General features: G+C 38.6%; 1 protein-coding gene across 9 annotated transcripts in view; it reads right to left on the minus strand.

Annotated features, from left to right (window-relative positions):
• Positions 1 to 1193: 1193 nt before the first annotated feature.
• Positions 1194 to 22151, minus strand: part of LOC126866013 (neuroligin-4, Y-linked-like) — a 224012-nt gene continuing 203054 nt past the window's right edge. For all 9 annotated transcript variants that reach the window (XM_050619038.1, XM_050619036.1, XM_050619037.1 and 6 more), the window contains 6 exons: positions 21383 to 21583; positions 9728 to 9920; positions 8353 to 8797; positions 4026 to 4299; positions 3744 to 3890; positions 1194 to 3389 (listed from right to left, as the gene is read on the minus strand). In XM_050619038.1, coding sequence (XP_050474995.1) covers positions 2743 to 3389; positions 3744 to 3890; positions 4026 to 4299; positions 8353 to 8797; positions 9728 to 9920; positions 21383 to 21583 — 1907 coding nt within the window. In that variant the 3' untranslated portion in view covers positions 1194 to 2742. The remainder of the gene's footprint in view (positions 3390 to 3743; positions 3891 to 4025; positions 4300 to 8352; positions 8798 to 9727; positions 9921 to 21382; positions 21584 to 22151) is intronic.

Below are 22151 nucleotides of genomic sequence, written 5' to 3' on the forward strand. Positions count from 1 at the left end.
TTGTACATTATTTCATAGTCCCACGTGTAACTTAATACACTGTTAGCTTATAAGGATATGAGTAATTATATTAATTGGAGATGGAAATGTATTTAGAAATCAGCATTTTATTGTTTTACAGTGAAATTTACAAAGATGTTTCGTCTATTCTGCTACTTAAATTTCACTGTTATTTGTTCAATAATCCCGTTCACACAGCTTAACGAATAGTCATAATGTGCTGATGATTCATACCATTCGCAAACAATACTTGATGAGTATTCCTTTTCTAATCTTTTCTTTGTGAAACGGTGTATTGAAAATAATCGAAATCGATAGTACAATTACGCGACACCGTGCATAGTATGATTGCTATCTAAAGTACAACGTTATGTCCTTAATCATACCAATACGCTTTCATTACTTCATGTGCCTCAGAAAATGCGTACAATCGATTAGATAAATTCGACTATATTAAACAGGTGTTTTTATCTTTTTACATGACGATTGAAATGTCGTTTGCTGTTATTCGTGATGCTTTTCTTCTTCCGGAGAAAAACTTGTCTCTTAGTAGAATGATTGTATTATGTAATATGTTTTTGATAATCAGTCTGGATTACGAAGTATGTCAGGGAACAAATTTATAAAAAATTAATAGTATCTTTAAAATGAAATGTATGTACATATATAGTATCGGCAGCATTTAATTTTATCAACTAATGGAAGAATCATGACCATGAGTATCTGTTTGTACGAAAATTATGATGAAGTAAGCTTTGCTTTTAATTTAGTTAAGAAATAATGTTAAAACATGCGTAATATAACGTACAGTAATTAAAATTATGCAAATAGTATAGAGACAAAGTATCTGAAAAAAAGATAAATCCCTTTATAACATTATAATTTACACCGAGCTTTATAAGTCCAATTTCTTCGTTAATTCTTAATGTATGTATAACACAGACATCAGATTCAGCTTAAAAAATCCTATAAAGACGAATGATATTTGCATAAACGTGGGCGTAATCTCGCCTTAGATTACTTGGTCGAAGAGGTGTAGATAATATTTAATTTAAAGGAAATTGTGTTCCACTTTATGATTACGTTTTGAGCACATGTTGTCACCAGAGAACCATCGATAATTCCGCAAGTGCAGTGCGAGTTCCACTCAAATTGAACCATTAAACATGTAATTTCCTTTTCCAGACCTTTCCTAACCCAGAACTTTCACACAACATTCGCATGAGATTCTAATGCGAATACGAGAACTGATCTCTTTCAGTATCGAGTGCTTAAATATACATTTTTTTAGGTTTTGTTTCTCTTTTTCTCTTTAAATTATTTTAAATAATGAGGGATGATATCAAGATAACGAGGAGGCAACGCAAAATTGACAGAGTTCTTCAACTTCCGCTTTATACTATTTATATGCCACATAATAAAGTAGAATATGTATATTCATAGTACAAATAAAAAACAGAAATAAATAATAATTCCTGTCCTTTAATAAACAAAGACGAATAATTTTCAACGACAAATGAAACTAACATAATGATTTTTATCTATAAATTTTGTTTTTGATTTTTAAAAAATATTGATATTGATCACAGTGACACTACGAAGTACAATTATCATCATTTAAATTTTAGAAATCATTTCAGACGACCATTCTCTCATACAATTTTCTACGGATCGTGTTACACAGACGTTATTTAATTTATTATCTCTGTGCGATTTTGTGCACGGTTTCCAATACCTGGAGTAGGAAAGACACGAAACCACTTTTAAGTTGTATAGACAAACGCAAATAGAAATTTTTCATGAGCCCAGCGTCAGTTATACCACGAGTTACTCTAATTACATGATCATTATGTCAGCTACGAGAAGAACACTTGAAAGAACACTGATTGTGACAGTTACAGTGTTGACTTATGGATTTTTATCATCGATTCCATTCTTCGTCAAATATACTGTCAGATTAAACAATTTTAGAGATACGACCTTTTTCCAACCTTTGTCTATTTCAATATGCGAGATAAATATCATAGTTTAGAATTTACTTTGCTTTTTAAGTGTAAAATAAAGAACAAATAAAAAGAAAAGATATATCTGTTAGATTTTAATTATTCGACAGTATATTTGTAGAAAATCGAAACCGGCTTCCTAGACACTTGATTTCGTAAATGTTTCATTCTTAGTTAACAATACTGTTCTTGTAGTCAAGTTAAGTATTTCTTGACAAGAAATTAATTAGTTGAAATTTGATGAACTCATTTCGAATCGCTTTGTAATACAACTTTGATAGCATTCCATAGAAGAAACACATCGTATCCTGCAAAGAAATACACTCAAAATGCTGATAAAGTCTTACGTGCATGATAGAGGAACACTCGTAGTCTGCTAAGTCTTCCTTTAAAGCACTTTGTCTTTTCAGTGACATATGGCAGTTATCGCTGTTTATACATCAGAATAATTAGAGAGTACTTAACATACAATTGAATGTCGCTTTAGAACTCATTGTTCTTTAGAGTTTCCTCCAACAATTGTTGAAAGTAACACCAATAGTCTTCACTCTTCATCGATATCTCACTGCAACTCAAACAGATAATTTTCTTTGTCAACCTGTGCTACGTGTCATAACCAGACACTTGTTAATCCATATCCCTGTAAACTTTTTCAAAACTTAGACTCGCCAGTCGCCGCAAAATCTATGAAAGTCACCTTCTTGGTTTTCATGTTGCCCTCTTGGGGCAACCCCTAATGCTATACGGATATCTCTTGTATTTGCACACGTTTTTTAATAGTATTGGTGCCACTAGTAGTACTCAAGGAGCTGGTCGTTCTCGTGGGAGGTTTCGGAGGAATGGGATCCTTGTGGATGGCGTTGCTGGTCCCGTGGCTAAGTTTCTGTTCACTTTTAGGCTGTTCATCGACATCTGTCGATTGACTCTGAGCAATCTGTTGATGTTCCTGGATCGAAGGGCTTCTTGCAAGGGTAGTATACGATGGTGGAGGTTCTTGCGCTGGCCTAGGACTTTCTGGAGCTTTTATAGACGACCTGGTAGTCATCGGTAGTGATTCTTGCCCGTTTGGCGTGCAGTCCATCGTGGCTCTCTTTTTGTCACGATCCCTCTGATAGTAAATGCCGGCGAATATCAGCATGTTGAGCACCAATAACATGCAACCGATTCCTACGGTGATTGCTAGGGCTGTAGTAGTACTGTAGTAATGACGAGAAGCTAATCTTTGTAAAAGTTCAGCGTCGTCTTCCGAATCGTCCAGAATAGGAGTAATGTCTTCGGTAATACTGTCGTCACCTGTAGATGTGCTGCACGCTGTTGTCGACGAGGCGCTCATCTTGGTTGTCGCTACAAGCGGCAGAGGAGTGTACCACTCGTCTCGTACTGGTCCTGAAAGATTCAACACTTGCATTCTAATTACTCTATTCGTTGGGTGAATTAAACGTTACTTACATCGTGTATGATAGGGACAGGTTTCTTTTAATTGTAATGATTACATAATTGAATTTTTTTTATAATACATAGATATAATTTCAGTACAAAATGTAATATGGCAAGCGTAAGATAGACACAGGTATTCGTGCCAGTATAATTGAAGTTTTTCGTTCCTAATCTTTTTATACAAAGTACTAGTTAATAATATTAACTTAGCTGGTAGATAGTATATATTTCACGCGAATCGAGAACAAAATGTATTTTTTTTTTAATTTAAATTATTCGAAGAAGAAGTTTTTAGTTTCTTACCTGCATAAAAGTGGTCACCTCTTTCTCGAAAATGATGATGCCGCATTGAGACATCGTCGTCTCCGGGTCGATGCAGTTGTGGTATCAGATTTAGCCAAACCGCCATTTTATGGCCACGGTAGTGGCTCTTCATTTTCGGTTTCATCGCTTAAACGATTAATCACCGATATTATTCTCTAATTACATACGACATATAGTGTATACACGGCACAAGTATTTAAATAAATGAAAAAAGAAGCGGATAGGAGGAAAAGAAAAGATACGTAGCAGGAATAAACTCACCAATTGTGAGATACTGTTGAGTACCCGTTTCGTATTGTTCCCATGTGAGACCACGGTATCGCGTTTTCTCCTTCGGTGTCCCATAATCCACCGATTCGATTTTGTGCGGCTCGTTCGGATTGCCGGTTTTCGCGAAATTCGTGAAAAACGTGAGAACTGCCTCGGCGACGCCCTGATCCTGTCGGGAATAATTCCGGGGAAAGAAAGCTCCTCCAGCCACCAGTGGCAACCCGAAGATATACGGTATATCCTCGCCACGAATGCTGCCCAGACGCTGAAACAAAATTATTTCGTTCGTTGGTGGCATGTACGTGTAACGTTCGAAACCTGCGGCAAATGCTGCTCAAAACGGTATTCGATATCGACGCCGGAAATTATTTTCAGCTACGGATAACCATTATCGACGAGAGAACTCTTTTTTTTTTGACGAGGGAATTCTTTTTTGCCCACTTTCGCCCACTATGACTTTTTATTAATATTACTCACAATCAATTAGGAGAAAGAAATAAGCGTGGAAATTCCACGATAAGAGAATCAAATACGCGCAAACTCGAAGACTAAGAGATTTAGAAATTTCAAGATCTAAACGCTTAAAGATTCGAACGAACGTCTCATACTATCTTTTCAAACTATCTTACCACTTGAATAATTACCACGCTATCCAGATAATTCTTAGAAACAGCGGTTCTTTCATTTAATATATAATATATAAAGTTTGTCCGAAAGAAAATTTCCGCTCAAAAATTACGCAGATTAACGACCGCGTCGTTCATTATCACGTTTTCCTTTCGAGGACGACTCGATGACAACGAAACAAAAATTCCTGTCGGCCCAGCTGTTCGACGATTAATTATTTTAATCCGATTCAATAATTTTAATTGGAAAGCAGCGTGAATCACGCGGAGACACAGCCAATTCTATTTGTGCGTTCGACAGAATGTCTGGGTCGCGATGCAAATCCTGTTAATTCAGAGCGCAAGCAAATGGGATTTACAGCTGCCTGCCGACTTAAATGTCGCCTGGATCTACTAGAAGCTCGTGGATGGGCTGCAGATCGGTATATGCATGTGCATACATTTCGAAGACACGCCGAAGAAACGAACAGCGAATTAGCATATTGCTGGAGGATCTACCGTCTCGTCTCCTGGCACCCATACAGTCGGATCGTTTAACGGATGAACCGTTTAGCTTTGTTCCGTTAAATACGTTGTAGCTTGTTGAATGAGTCCCAAGTGAATTTCGTTAATGTGGTTTACCTAAGCGTGGCTTCTTCAAGATACTCAATTTACCGGCAAAGAAGCTTAATTTTCGAGTTTAAAGTAACGCTCGGGTCAATGACTTTCGGCTTGTTCTTCGACATAGTAGTTCCAGCGTGCGTTGTTATCTTAATTCCCGTTTTTAGATATTTTTAGGGGTTTTATTTGCAAAGAAGTGACCTGAGAACGCGTGTGCGAATCAACGTTATTATTGATGATACTTTCAGAGTACCAACATAGAGAGAAACATTTGTTCCTTGTCAAATATTTAGTGTATTTATTATTATTATTATTATTACTTTATTATTATTTATCATGTACTAATTTTATTGACATAATATGCCAAGAGCTAACCCCTTAAGCTTAATCTCAGTTAACAAGTGGTGTAGGTCAGTGTATAGTCAGCCAGAGTATACGCAGTATATGGTCAGATAAATAGATAAGATTGGTAACTGCTACTATGTATTATTATAATCGTAGAAATTTAACTGTTCGGTCATTTAATGAATTTCATAGAACGGATTGTACTGCAGTTTACTAAATAACAGACAATAACAAAAATTATAACAAGAAATGCAGTCCATACAATTTATTGAGAAAAGTATGCGACTTCTTCGATAAAAAGAATTCCATTTTGGCCCAAAAGTTTTCCTATCACGTCAAACATATTAAATTATACTTAATATTTCATTATATCATCTTTATAAATCATATTTACAATTACACGATATTCAATTTTCATTTTGTCAGTTTGCAAATTGTCGAGTTGTCAGATTTGAATTCGTTACATTTCGACTTTTTACTAGAAATTTACAGTTTCCTCCCTTTTGCCTCTTCTATGCTGAATTTCTATTCGAATTAGCCAACGATATTTTTTTCCTAACGTTTCTAAATGCACGGACGACGCATTGATTAGGCTCGCGTTTCGAGTTTCAGTCACGACACTGAAACTTATTAAGCGAGATGGCCTTTCACGGGCGTGCACGCGACTCGACTTCCGTTTAATTAAAATTTCGCTTTGTACGTCCACAGTTGGCCATAGCGTGGCAGCTAAACGCACTAAATCGCTATTAACCGTGACCCGAGAACGAAACTCGTTAACTTGAAGTTCCTGCCTCTCTCCCTCTTGACGTATGGACAACTACCAGTCTTATGAGCGCATCGCGATTACACAATGAACTAGTTAAAATCATCAGATTGCTGACGTGCATAAATTTCGAAGAACGACGACAAATTGCTTTAAATCAAATTTTCCAATCAAATGCGTAGGACAACAATTTTACATTTACATAAGCAACAAAATTACATTTTGAAAGTGCGATAATTCAAAATGGATAAAAGACACGAAAAGGAGCAATGTATTACCGTTCGATCTGTACAAACACCGAAAATATTTCCTTCCATTTTAAAGTAAGAAACAGACAGAGCGAAAGACCAAGAACAGCATTCGAGCTCACAGCTCGTTCGGATTGCCTCTTTAATCTTCCGTTTTCCTGGAATCCATTCCGATCTTGGACTTCTCTCAGCTTTATGCTCGTGCTTGTCTTCCGACTAACCGCTGCCCATGATTTCACGATGAAGCTACTGTGACCTAATCAAACGTCTCATGGGACCAGTGGAAGGACGTTTGCGTTACCCCAGAAGACTACGACGATGTAAATTAAGCGTGACTCTATGTTGGAACTTTGCCTCGACGTTAGACTCTTGGAAGTTTGCGTTATTAAGTCTATTAATCTATCGGGTAGTTGGTTAATTGAGCCATGTGATGTATGAGTTTTCAAACGGTAATGATTCGTCAACTGGAAAATTCGTTGTTTCTTAAAAGTCAATGGATAGTACAGTTTATTGAAATTATCTTTCTATTTCTATCGATATTCCACTTGTAGAATTACGTATTAATCTGTACCATTTAACTAGTTATGTATTAATTCACGCGTACAACTAGTCTGACCTCATACTGACGTATTCTCCTTACCAGTAGCGACGGTCGACGTATAAGCGAGCAAGTAGAATATACGTTTCATTGGCCAGACGAGTAACACAGAGGTTGAAGCGGTAGAGAAGCTCTATAATTTATTAACCCTTGATATGAATTAACCAGCATAACATACAATTTCGTTAATAACATCGGCGCAACCATGCAAGGTAGCTCTCGCAGTAGAAATTCTTCCACTTAGCTTTTTTCCATCTCTTACCACAATGTAATTGTGATCAACTTCTGTATGCTTCTTTAACAAAAATAACGAAGACACTCGAGGGTCTCGTTCATCCTACATGTATAATTTTATGTAAAATTAACTCGAAGTTAAGCCGGTTCTCTGGCTCGCGCGTTCCACTTTCCACTTTTAGTCGAGTCAAGAGCTGTATGAAAAACTACCATACCATCTTTAATATTTCGCTGTGTTTGGCGAGAACGAGAGGAAGGGCATTGGTAGTGTGTGTACTTAAAAAATTTCGCGAAGAATCAAAGAAGTTGCGAATAAAATGGCGTCGACGACGACGACCAAAGGAAGAAAGAAAAAAAAAAAAAAGAAACAGCTTTCGTCGAGAAATAAGTTTACGACTGAAGTGGTTCAAAGAGCCACGGTTTACTGTCGACACTTCATGCGGGCGTTTCAATCGTTAAAAGACCCGGTTCCTTTTAAATTACTTCCAACATCTGTCGCGTTCTTGTATTTACGAATGGAAAAGGGATCGAGTACTGTAGGTCGCGAGTGATTTGTATAAAAGACTATAAATTATTTCCTACGTGTATACACTGTGTTCCAAAATTCGTGGTACGAGTAAAGTAAATGGAAGTTCCGATGGAAATCGAGAATAATAAAATTACGTTGGAACTGTACATTTTGTAAGTTTACCTACACACAACTAAAACTAATTTAGCAGCAAACTTGAAAAATACAAACAAGTTTCAAAACTGACTTTACCGTATAAGAAAATCAGCCAAATAAATTTCAAGAATAATCCCACCGTTAAAAATTCTAATTCAACGCATCGATCGTTTTCTTCGTCATCGGATACATAAAACGCACGCTCGATCCCCTGTAAAACGTGCAATCTTTTCCACAAACCTGCAAAAGGCTGTTGTCTTTGGTTTGATGGCTGAAGTGGTAGAAGAACGTTTTGGCTCCCCTTCTGGCGTGATAAAAGGCAATCCTCATGAGTGGAGCTACGGTATGACCATCGCTCAACGCCTCCATCGTCGAATCCCTTATAATGATAGGATGAAGGATAGGCTTGTCCCAGTCCGTATACTCGTTCCTCACCGCGGAGAAAATCTCGTTCAAATGATATACATAAGCGTTCCTAATGAACGTTCGTAAAATTCGATTTCGATGATCCTCCTCGAATCCGTACTGAATATCGTTCGCGTTAAAATCTAAATTCGACTCCGTAGTAGACACACCAAGGATAAGAGGTACTTTGATGAACGTGTCGCTGGCTCGTTCCATATCCAGCCCTGGATCGGGATTGTTTTGGTCCACTGGCAAGCCTGGTCCGATCCGTGGCACGAATCTGAAGCGGAAGACGAGACGAATTAGCGCGATTCATTGCTCGTCAGGATACCGAATTGGTACGGTGTTCCCCGTGTCGATCGATAAGGCGACCAAGTAAATCGGGTGCCAACAATAGCGTGATCCGACTCGCGAAAACTTGCGCTAGCCGATTAGCGACTACACTTATGCTTTGATCTGGAATAAACGGTACTATGATTTTGGCTTGGGCGCTACAGGGTTCGATATAGCATGGGATTTTAGAATTATAATTACGAGATACTACGATGAGAGCTTGCGCGTAGTTTTCATAGTCGCGTTGGTGTAATTGCACATTGGCTTAATCGTACAATTTCGTAGTAGACTTTTCAGGATGTTTTACCGTGGTTAACGTATGTTTGCGTTAAGAATGATCGTATAATTAATTTTTCAAGCTAAAGTTCGTTGCTCTCATTAAGTTTTCTATAAATGGTTAATGAAATAAATTGCGCATGATTGTTCGAGATTTGATTATTTCAACTATACGAATCACTATACAAATATATGTTTATGATTTTTCCTGCCATTAACGTTTCTTTTCTTTTTTTTTTTTTTTTAGATCGAGTACTTTACACGTATAGATGTATAACATCTCTTTTAAGTTGACATTTGATATTGTAAATCGTAGATGATCGATAACTTGATTCGCGTTATGGACGGGCCGCGATCTTTTTATGCCGGTAAACGTAATAAAATACAGATAAAGTACAGTCAGATTTTAAAAGATACGTTTCGTTCAAGATCACGGGAACTTTATTGGATTCTTTCGTGCGGAGAACAATAATATCGGCGACTCGGAGCTTTTTATTTCGCGCAGGTAATGCACGAGGAATTTTTACATGGAATTTACGGGCAGCTATTCACGGATCTTGCATCAGCCTCGAATCCAGATCGTAAAGAGTTACTATCTTACCGGATTTCCGGCAGTTCGACGGCCATGAGCTCACGCAGAGGAATGCCGCGTAGACAGTTGGCAATATCTTCGTCGTCCTCGGTGGAACATCCTATTTGCTTTGCTACTTTCGATCGTAAGTCGTTCGGATCGTGAACAGACGCCCATGGGCTTAACGCTGAGCCACTCGATAACACGACTCGATGAAAAAGGCCTGCAAACATTGATCGACACATTTTGTTAACGAACTTGACGATCTCTCAGCAGCACCGAGAAATCGATAAACAAGGCGAATCGTGTGTTTTCAAATGTTTCCGCTTGTATCTTCGAGCTACGTCTGGTTAAAACCTACTGTTAGCACGCGACGACAATTTTCATTTCCATTCTCTTATTATTTCGCGGAAAATGAAAGGTAAAATGGATCGTAAGGACATCGCGATAAATTACATTGAAGATAGGAAACGAAGCGCCTTCTTCGCCATCGTCTCAAGCGTCACGGTAGTAATACTGTTCTGAAGAAGGGACGCGTTAAAGTCCAGGCGAAAAGGGCCACCGGATATATCGAAGTTATTACATCAACACGGTAAAGTCGTTATTCACGATTCACGATATCTCAAAGAGATTTACGTGATAATAAAAGATATTCAGAGGGGAGAACGAAACGACAGCGGCGACGAATTGTGACCGGCTGCCACGTGCATAGGTAAAGCCGTCATCTACCTGCAACGAATAGAACGCCAATTTATCGCGCCTTTTACGAGGCGAATATTTTCCATGAAGTAGTTTGCTTTGCTTTAACGAATATTAGATTTAAAAACTGATTCCCCTTGATATTTATCTTGTGAAAAATGATATATTTTACATGCATCTCGAAGACTGTTCGTCGATTCTCGGGATGATCGTTGACGTCGACAGTGCGCGCGTGTTATCATTGTTCGTTCATACGTACGACGATCGTTGAGATATCGTAAACAGACTTAATAACGCGTAATAAGCGTTATCCTTCTGTCGGATATGGCTACGTGGCAGTAAAATAAAAATGTTACCGGCAGGAAATCGGCTCGGTTAACGTGATTTACACGAAACGGTAAACCAACAGCCGAGTGAACTTGCGCATCAGATGTTAGACGATTCATCGATACACTCGAGAAATCCACAAGATCATCGAGTAATGATAGCTCGGCAATCGCTCCTGATGTTCCGACATCGGAATTCATCTGAACCGGATCTGATGACGAGCAACCATAATGCTTCCCCAGCAGAGACATAACAATCTATATTTCTGTCACTCTCCAACCCATATCCCTCATTGCCTATAACTCCTACTTACACAAACGAGAACCTCGATACAAGGTATACCAGAGAAACTCCAGACGATGTAATAATGCCAAATAGCCAAGTGCCTCGTGTAAATACAAACCATCGGCAATGTGTTGAAAAGAAAAAAAGGAGCAGACATGGAATCTCTCCAAAATAAAAATTGGTAAAAATTCAAACATTACCACAGGCCTTGACAATAGCCTTCGTCTAGTCTCCATCGCGAGATACTATCGTCGCTGAAGAATGTGTAGAATACTTTGATATTTGATTGAAAATTGGATCAGCATTCGTCGTAGCCGAGGACTATTCGAGAAATGCGATGTCTGGGGATCTAGGATCATCGCATCGGAAGAACGCAGTCTGCTACAAGCAATTCAATCTAGAAACTTAGATTTTATATCTACAGGTCAGCTAACTTACTGGCCAACTGACCCGAATAAACTTTCCGACTTCTTAGTTTTCCTTCACCGGAGACGTATCCCACATCCACGCACAAATTGAGGCCAATTACGATTTAAGCTTGGACCACAGCGATGTAAGTCTAACGGTAAGTACAGATATTATTTGGTCGCAAAATATGCTGGGTGATCTGGCTCTGGTATGTCTTCGATCGGACTCTACGCAACGATCTACGAGTACGTCTGGTCAAGGACGTGATCGACTATCATTCGACGAGATATAGAGATCGCAACTTGAACCACCAAAATAATCTCGTCAGCGACCTGTCAAACCAGCGCGCAGTAAGAACATTCGAGGCTGAGAGGATCTGGCCAAACGACCTCTTTACATAAGTTCGGTTAAATCAGCGATGGACTGTTTCTGAATCTAATAATAGAAAAAGAAGAAAAAATCTTGAAGACCATTTTTAAATCATTTGTTATTTTAGTAGAACGATGATGGGAGCTGAAAAAGCCTGACATATACCGACGAAACTTGGCTGTTAAACCCTGGCACACCCTGTATATATGTATAACGAGAAAATATTTTAGTTATTTTTATTTACAGTACAATACAGTTATTGCTTTGCTATACGAAAACAAATTTCGTGCCTACAATTATCTGTTCTCCATTCGCAAATACACGTATCGATTTTAATTTACAGATATCCATTGTCCCCATTATTTAGGTTACAATTAATTGCAATTGGAACCTACTCGTTCGACCTATATTCGTATCCGTTCCTCACGTTTCTATATCCGTTTTAATAATCCAATACGAGACATCGTAAACCATGTGACATTTAAACAACTCCCAGATTCAATACGATAGAGCAAATTTGTATCGACTTACTGTAAAATATTAAAAATTACAGATATGTTTTTGATTACGCGAAACAACAAATACGACATAGAAAAGTGTGTCTAACGTCGAACTAACGCGATAACAACGATCGAGCGAATATTATCAAACGTTTCTCGCTGGAAAATTCTGAACATTTAACGCAATTATCGACGAGTCAAACGATGTGTCTGCAATATTTCGAAAATTTTGAAAAGGACGAAGAAATGGCTCAAGTAAAGAAAGAAATGAAAAGACAATTTCGGTAACACGATACTGAATTTTCAAGCAGCTCTTCTTCCTCCGTAGTTTCCTTCGGTTTATTAGTTCGTCATTTTCTTTCCTATCTTTTATACTAAATTTATCCGATTGAAAATTCTCTTCGTGGGGGGAGAGGAATACGAACGAATTCTCGATAAAGAATTAAACGAAGAAAGGAAGAAGAAACGAAGAAAAGAAATAAAGAGAAATAGGACGAAGAAAAGGAGATTCACCTGAAAAAACCTCGCTCGCTTCAGTCCGGCATCGTTACGCTACGTTTTAGTGTGGCTTCACGAGGTCGCCTCGTAAAGATCGTAAGCCGGAGGAATATCCAAACAAACGTCCTTTAAAGCATCGAGTACTTCACGCGGAAATGTTGCAGAGAGAAGCGTATTCGGATTAATCCCGGTGCTATGCCGAAGGGAAATACGATGCAATACGTGTCCAATGTAAATATCCTCCGCCTCGTCGAACGCAAATATTTGCCTTTTACAATTTTGTATCCCGCTCGCTCTCTGTCTAATGCTGCGCAACTATCGCTATAATTTTCGGGCAGACGATACTTGCACGAGACAACTGCGTTTTCCTATAACTTGCGATTCCGTCTGTATCTGATTCATGACGAAAGCTTCACGATGTTCGTTAGAGCGAAATCCGAGAGAATCTTCAAAGTAGATCTACGATTTCATATAACTGGTGTTTTATTTTATAGTTGCACGTATACACTAAAATAAAGGATGTATATTGTGAAGTAAAAGACATCAAGGAAGGAGTACCGCAAGGAAGCGTCTTAGGACCAATATTATACACACTGCACACGGCCGACGTACCAACAACTACCAACAGCAAACTATTGACATTCGCGGACGACATGGCTGTACTAGTGAGGCACACTAATCCAGAAACAGCAGTCACGTTACTACAAGAGCACAAAAATAGAAAAATTGCTACAAGATAAACAAATAAAAGCAAACCCGGTAAATGAAACCATATTACATTTACACTAAGAAAACAGAAATCACGAAATGTCCAATTGAATGGCACGCACATAACACAAACAAGGCAAGTTAAATACCTAGGACTCCATTTAGACACACAACTTACATGGAAACAACATACTAAATCAATTACAGACAAAATACGGATAAAAAGAAGACAGATGTACTGGCTAACTAGTCGCAACTCTAAACTCGGCATAGAAAATAAACTAAAAATCTACAAAACGATAATAAAACCAATTCGGACGTACGGAACACCGCTATAGGGGACAGCAGCAACGAGCCACGTAAATAAACTAGAGTCGCTACGATCGAAGATACTGAGAACAATAGTCAACGCCCTATGATATGTCAGAAACGAGGATATACGCAGAGACTTAAAAATACCAACGGTCAAAGAAGAAATCGGCAGGTACGCAGAAAAATACAAGGAAAAAAGGGCAACACATCCAAACCAGCTGGCTGTTGAAGAGAGCAAAACTCTTATAGAAAGAAGACTAAAAAGAACACCCCACTGACCTCACTAAAGAAATAAAATAGTCAAACTTGAAGATGGTACCTCGAAGAAGATGGAAACTGGAAGATGGAAAAAAGAAGTATACACTGCGGATGTTTAGATAAATTTGTAATTTTACGAAGACGATTAATGATATTTCGAAGTATAAAGAGTCAAAGCATAGGACATTTACATTCAATGTTTATCGATGTATTTAGCGTTTTCAAATCGGTATAATCGCGATCTAAAGGAAGTTGATCTAAATACGCGAATAAATACCAAATTAGCATTGTATTCGACGATATTCGCCGAACAATTTAACTCGTCTCCATTGCCATTCGTCTTACGGTACATAAGCTGTTGGAAATCTCGTTCGGTTATCGAATATTCCAACTTCCTCGAAACTTTCTTCGGCGTGTTATTCCAAAAATCTTCTCAAATACCGAGCATTCGAAACTTCCTCGATATTCCGTGGCGCATAGCCAACTCGGAGACACCGGATCACAGCGATTATTTCAATCACGCTCCACCCCTAAATATCGGAACTTCTTACTTTACAATTGGTGCACGCGGAAGGCGGTTCATGAATTACAATAGACCGAATCGTTAATTTCAGAGTGTTGGAACTCGAACGAAGAACACCTTGCCCCATTATCGGCTGCTGCTGTTCCTCAATTAATTAATAATCTTTGATAACCTATCGGAATATCGCTACTACCCTTTTCTCTCTGCGACCGATCATCGATTTATAGGAGGAAAAAAGAAGGAAATAGATGTTTTTAAGGCTCTTTTACTCTATCATCAAGATTTTTTGAGCAATCGAATACTTTGTACGTTTAATTAACCGATAACCGACATTCACGATCGATATCATCGTTTCATACTTCGATTTTATAAAACGTAACCAATTAATTGTGGCAAAATAATCCTGAAATTACCAAAGTTAAAGATCGAGGACTCTAAAAATTTTCTGAACACATAATCGCAAAATGCAGTTGTAACGCGCGTTTATGACTCGCATCTCGAGCGAGTCGCAAAGTTCGTAAATCGTACGCGATCTTCGGGCCGAAGAAAACGGTCGAAATAATCTGTACGAGGTGTCGAACACCGGAGACTCTGAAATCTTCACGAATCAGCCGATTTGTATGCAAGATGCACCGTTTCATAAGGTCGAGGACGAAAACGATAAGAAACGAAGCTGTCGCGAATAGAATCGAGGCAGAGATGCCGACGACGATGGAATTTCCGATTCGGAAAACCGCGTATAATATTATATAGCGCGAATAACCGCGATAAATTAAACCCATCTGATACTGCGTTGCTATCGTGCTCAAACTTTGATTTACTTTCGATCCTGCCGGCGAAATTGCCAAGCTCTTCGTGTCGTGCTGTTAATTGGACCGAGAAGGGTTCATTATGAGTTGGCGCTGCTAGTTTTTCAAGTGGATTAAAAGATGCGTTAAACCTTTCCCAATGGAGAACTGATTTTACCCTCGAGATACGAAATAGGGTAATTTAAGCCTCGAGTTAAAACGTTTCTGATTGGTACGTCAGCGGAGACACGAGGTTTCGTAAACTGCGATGGAGTAATTTGAAGTTGGTTGGATAACCGCGGATTTTAATACGTTCTACTTTAATAGAAGTTATTGGGGTAAAATTTATGAAATTTTGTTCCGCTATATTATATCATTTCGCCAAGTTGGCGAAAGTATTCCAAGTCCTGTCGTAGAAAACTTTTATATGCATATTGTATGTGTTGTATAAAACGATTTGCAATTTTGTCGATTAAATGGAATGGAAGTGGCGGATTTTAACAATATCGATGAATTTTACAAGGGATTTATTAATCTCGACGATAGCGGAGCGATGTGGAGCATACGATTGCAGATCTTGAGAGAGTAGAGCGTTCGCAAACGTATCAAGTTAATTGGGACGAGAGCAGAGGACGCAGATTGAAACTGATGACGATGGATATCTTAGCTATTCACTTAGCTATTGACTTGGATCGTTTGATTAAAAATTTATGTTTGCAATTCGACAAGACAACGGGAACGTGATACTTCTTATGGTCACTGGTCCAAATACTTTTGTCTTCTCGGTAGATAATTTAGATTTATACTCTGGCGATTCTATAAAAAGATAGCCAGCGTTGACTCTCATTATTGATTCACTTTTAGTTTGATAAAACGTTTTACCGACACTTTGCTAAAATTCGCGTAATATTACATATACGGATTCACTGAAACGTTCAAATACTTATAGACGGTAGTGTACGAGAGTAAAAAGTTCTTATTGTTAGCCAGTTTTAAAGCTTTGATAAGCAGTATATGAGATTCTCTTTTTACCAAATCGATTGGTTTTTAAAGGAAGGCTATCGCCTCTGCTAAGAGTTACTCACGAGTCCTTCGTTCGTTTTTCTTTTTTATCGATTAGTCCGTCGCTATTCCAGTGCTGTTTCTCGCCTATACTTCGCGTGCACGAACGATTGGTTTCGCGAGTAATGACGGGAGCAGTGGACCGTGATTCCTGGCAATTGGCTGACTCAATACGCGCCAGTTGCATCAGTTCTTCTACTTTCGAATCGACCTGACTACACAGTACGCGATCAACTAAAGAAATTCGTGACAAACCAGCGAAATATTAGGTGGACGTACGATTTAAACGACTTTGCATGGTGGAAAAGTGAGGCCAGAAGAGACTGAAATCCACTTGGATTGGTTGGTTACTTTTGTAAGACCTTTGAAGAATATTGTATCTATTTAAAAAAAGTTGTAAGTCTAAGAGAATTTTACTAACACGTATTTTTATCTTAAAAGAGTTTTTGCTGGTTGATTTTTGTTCAGAGAAACGATATTGATATTTTAGCATGTTATATCATGCACAGCGGTTGTTCAAGTTTCTAGACCAGTAATTCCGTTTGAATGTAACCCTGATAGAAATTTTCTTGCAGGAGTGTTTACGATGCTGTATTTTGCGAGATCAACGATAATCGAAGGAATACAGAGAATGAAGCGTTTACGCGATTGTACAAATGCGATTATTTAAAAATTATCGTTATATTTGATATCGCAATGGCGTTAAAATTGTACAACTTGAATGCGACACGATATAAGCTTCTAAAGTGAAACATCGTTTGAATTCTCCAAAATAAACCGTTGCGAATGTATAAAATTGCTATGACGAATTTTTAATTACGAATCAACCGTTCTAACCACCATTGTGTTGATAGTATTAGCGTTAGAAAAGCTGCGAAAGGATCGTGTTATGCAAATTGCACGTATACTTTGAAACCGCTGAAAAGCGCATTCCTTCGTCAATACAAACGGCCATTATATACCGAGCAACAAAGCGAGAGATGCTTCAAGTCCTAGCACTGTATGAAGCGTTCTCGTGTTCAGAGAACCAGACGCCACGGCGGTCGGAACGGGATAAAACAAACAGACAGGACAGACGCGAGAGAGAGTTGCTTCGAATGCTTGCGGCTGTCTGAACAGGATCCATGCCGCTTCTCGGCCATTTCCAGCCGGGTTCCGGTTGCGCCGGAAATGTTACCAAACAGTTTACATCTTCGGCCTGGCCTTTACAGCTCCGGGAACGCGCTGTCTCCGTTCCAGAAGCTGGCAGGAAAAGGAGGAAAACAGCTTTTCCTTCGTTGCCCAAGGTTGCAACACGGCAACTCTTCAACCACCGTTCCTATTTCTCTTTCTTTCTTTGCTCGCTTTTTCGACCTCGATACGCCAGCAACGAGCGACTTCCTGTGAATAAAACGAGGCAACGAGGCTCTTCCGACGCGTCGTGGAAACGCGGGTAAAAATCCACTCGGCCGATGGTGATGCTGGAAATCGAGGAATCAAGCTGATGCGCGCCTCGACTTTTATGCTTCTGCCTCGCTCCCGTTCACGCCATTTTCAACTGGCGAATTTCGAGGAAGTTGCAGGAAATTACGGCCTGTTGCCGAGGCTACGAAACATTCGTTTCTTACGGACGTTTTTCGTGTATTTTGTATATGTGATTTCAAGGGCTTTCTTTATATCGAACAAAAACGAAGAGAATTTACCATTCTTCTGTATTTCGTTCTTGCCGAGAAATGTTATCGTCGTATCGAGCATATGTGGTTGTTAGAGTTATTACTTTGGATCATTATGCTTATATGGAAAATTTAATGGTGTAAAAGTGCACGTAATACGCAAAGGTACTCGTATAGTACTCGTTATAATATTAAGCAGTACCCCTTAGAAATAGTAATTTACATAACCAGACGCGATGTACATAATTATGGAGCGTCGAACCCTCAACGAATGCGAATACTTTTAATATTTATTTATAATTACCGAGAGTTTCGCTTGAACACTTTTCGACTTGGAATTTGAGAGGAAAATAGATATACTTCGAGTAACCTAGAAAAATACACCGAGCTATGAAAATCTCCTTTTGTGGAGAAAAATTTCTTCGCTCTAATCCTAACGATATTTTTTGAAGCCATCGAAGCCATTAAAACCACTGCTGCATTCTCCTTCGAACAAAGATGCAAAGATATTTTATTCTCGCAACCCCTTCTGCAGACTTCAAACCGTACCTTTTAAAATGCTTTCCGTTTCATGTTGATACGATTTCTTGTCCCGAAGATATTGTCGAAGGAAACATCATTTTTGCTGTTCCTTTACGGCTGTCCTCCCTCGCGCTTACTGACCTGTCCCAAGTCTGGCACGTATGCAGTGGTCGGTGACAGCCGCCGAGTCAGCGCTTTTTTCCCTACTATTATAAGGGCGACGCGTACGCATTTCCAAAGGAAAGAAGTGGGTCACGAAATTTCGCCCACCATTCAACGCTCTCCGTGCACTCGACGTGCTCCGATTTTCGTGCCTCGTATCTCGAAAACCGATTCGGATATCGACTTGTAACAAAATGCATCCTCGAGTGCCACGGTAGTGGTACGTACGGTTTAGTCCTGTTACGGTGCTACAGCTTCACGGTATTCACCGAGTGCATTTCGGTTTTAAATTTCGTCGTTCCTTTCGGGTGGATCTTGTAGTTGAAACTAATGCGGTATCGAGTGCCTGATGGTTTACCTGCTATTGAATACGCTAATGCTGCTCTTCACGGATTTCTCTCGCATATATCTCGGTCTCTTAGGAAATCTTCGAGCTTTGAAAATATCCTTCTTTCCCTAAGAAGTCTTTAAACGTAACTCGTCGTGTTATTAATTGCGAAAATGGTATCTTTTATTAGTTTCGCACGATCCTTTTATCGTTGGTATTTTTCTTAGTGCTGTGACTATTGCTCGGAGGTCTTTTATTTTATCGGTATTTCTGCTTCAGCGTTTTCGGTATTTCTTCTTTGTCAGAATTCCTTTGGCTATTATATTTTATTTCTGGAATCCTTTTCTTTTTGGTATTTCTTTTCTTTGGGTTTATTATTGTTACTGAAATTCTGTTTTCAGTTATTCACATTCTAGTATTTCATTATGTTAGAGAATATTTTCGCAAACTATCATTAAAGAGAAACGGGTGGGATGATAGATTATTTTCCATCGACATAGAACAAGGGGAATAATCGATCTCTAGTGCGTCTTAATATCAACGAGAACTTCGAGAGGAAGTGTCAATGTTCTTGCCAGACAGAAAATAAAATAATAACAGGAGCACATGTGCTGTGCTCTTAATTATTCATTGATAAATAAGCGTGTTTTATTTCGTGGGTCAGCGCAGTTTCAAAGTATAATTAATGTTCCTACGCGTTGCTCGAGTTTCTATAGCAATATTATACTTTACGAATATTTACGCTGCACTTCAGCTGTGCATGTATATTTGTCTTAGAAGCACGTCGACGTTTCTGTGATTATCTATTCTCATTTTGTTCAAATCCTTTAACGTCGGACAATCCTCAGTGAATTAATTATAATAAGTACCAACTGTTCTATCTAAATAATATTTAACATAGAAATTGTAAAAGTTTGATAAATCTTTCATCGATAATCGAAATCCAAATTAAATCAGTCTGCAGACAAATTGAATTAGCTTCAGGAACGTAGTCTAACTCTTTACTATAACTTAACCAACAATTAACAAACTATTTCATCGACTGACAGAACCAGTTTTACCATTTTCCAAAAATGTCAAACGAAATATCTCTCTTCATTGAAACCCATTTTCTCTTCTTAACTGTACACTAATCGCACAAAGCAAAGTGAATGAAAAAATACCAGGAATATCACGACCCCATCGGGTAAATCCCGCCAACTATGAAAAACCAAATTCCAGTAGTTAAAGCCAAAAAGTGGAACGTCCAATCTGTACTACAGAGAGAGTCCAATAAAAAATACATTTTCGGTTCTCGAGGAATAAAACGAAGCCACGTAATTTGTCACTATCCACGCGAGATCAATACGCACGATTTTTTTCATCCCTCTTCCCTTTGTCCCCTGCTCCCACCCCACGTGAGATGTCGTACTATCTCGATCGTCGATCCGGTCGGGTTTGCCAGACTAATCTCTTGCCGATTAATCTATCGAGTGTCGGGTAGCCAGGATCTCGCCTAATCGCGACCGACACGCGATATTTCTGCTCTATTTCGAATCGATTTTCATCCATGCCGCTTGTTATTGTACGGTCCTTCGTCATCGTGGTCGTCCCACCGACTCTCGCAATTTGTCTTCGACACGGCCGAATGTGTTTAGTTTTTGGAAAACAAGCGTTTAATGCTCATCGGAATTCCAGATTATATCAAAGTGTTGGTGTATTCTGTAATGTGTAACACAAAGCAGAAGAAAAATGAATATTTTATCGGAGAGAAAGTCTTCCTCTGAAAAAACGAATTAGAGAAAATTGTGTACTTTTTTAAATCTTTCTGCGTTCTTTCATCTTCTTTTCGTAAAGTTCTCTCGTGTTAATAAGTATCTCAAGTTCTTAAAAACTCTTACCGATACGCGTGATTTCTTGTTTCGATTGTACATGTTAGACATTTCCCTGAAACATTGCAAATCTTGTTTGTTTGCCAGAATGAGAGCAAGATTGAAATAGAAAAGTTGGAGGATCGTAGGAGGGTTAAACGAGCGAGACAAAGGTCCTATTTTATCAAGAATTATGAAGAAATATTATATGAAAGATGTTCAGGAATATATCAAAGATTAAGTCTAACTCTCAACTGTTGCAGTTTCTCTCTAATGCGAGGCAGAAAGTTTAATTTTTGACGTCGCGTTCGCGTGTTTTATAACGTGTAGGACAGAGGAGAAGAAAGACGAGGCGTTTCTTTAGAAATAACGCGTTCGTGCGTCATTTTATCTTGCTGCACAGTATTGCACAGAATAAAATTCAATTCGCTCACCCTTGCCATAAGGAGCAAGTAGAAGAAGGTTCACCAGCGCAGCTCCAGTATCGTGTCCAATCAACGTGATTTTTGTCGGATCGCCTCCAAAAGCAGCGATATTTTCACGTACCCAGCGTAGTCCCATAGCGATATCCTTCAAGGCCAGATTTCCACCAGATCCTGGCGTTCTGTCTGGATACGGACGAGTCCTCAAGAAACCTGGAGCATTTCCAACCATACTTGACTCTACCTTATTTATTTATCAAAGAAATATGTACAATATTATGTTAATTTTCTTTTCCATTTGAGTAAAAATTTACTCTCATTTCTATCTTCGAATATTCTTCGACTCTCTTATTATTTATTCATAGATATCAATACATTTACGAAATTTATGTGTATCCGAAGAATCATTAGGAACTTATCGACTAATTTGAAACGTTAGACGATAAAGAATCTATATTCGATATTATAATAACAATCTGGTCAATTTCATATATTAAAAATAAATCTTTTCTTATTTACTGTTCCTATCGTTATCTCAATTTATCGTTATTCGGTTTCATGTTATAAAATGATATACAATTAAAATACCATTTATATCGCAAATGAGATCTATCTTTTTTCCATCGTGCTTAATTCCACGACAAAGTTATGCCGGATATCTGAGTGCCGTTCGATTACAGGAAAACGGATACCATAGGGAACAGTTTGTTTCTACATTCACGGATACCGTAATTGAATATACTAAAGGAACCGTAAAATATTAATCCGCTATCGGATGGAT

Source organism: Bombus huntii, chromosome 5, assembly GCF_024542735.1.
Source record: "Bombus huntii isolate Logan2020A chromosome 5, iyBomHunt1.1, whole genome shotgun sequence".
Taxonomy (NCBI): Eukaryota; Metazoa; Arthropoda; class Insecta; order Hymenoptera; family Apidae; genus Bombus; species Bombus huntii.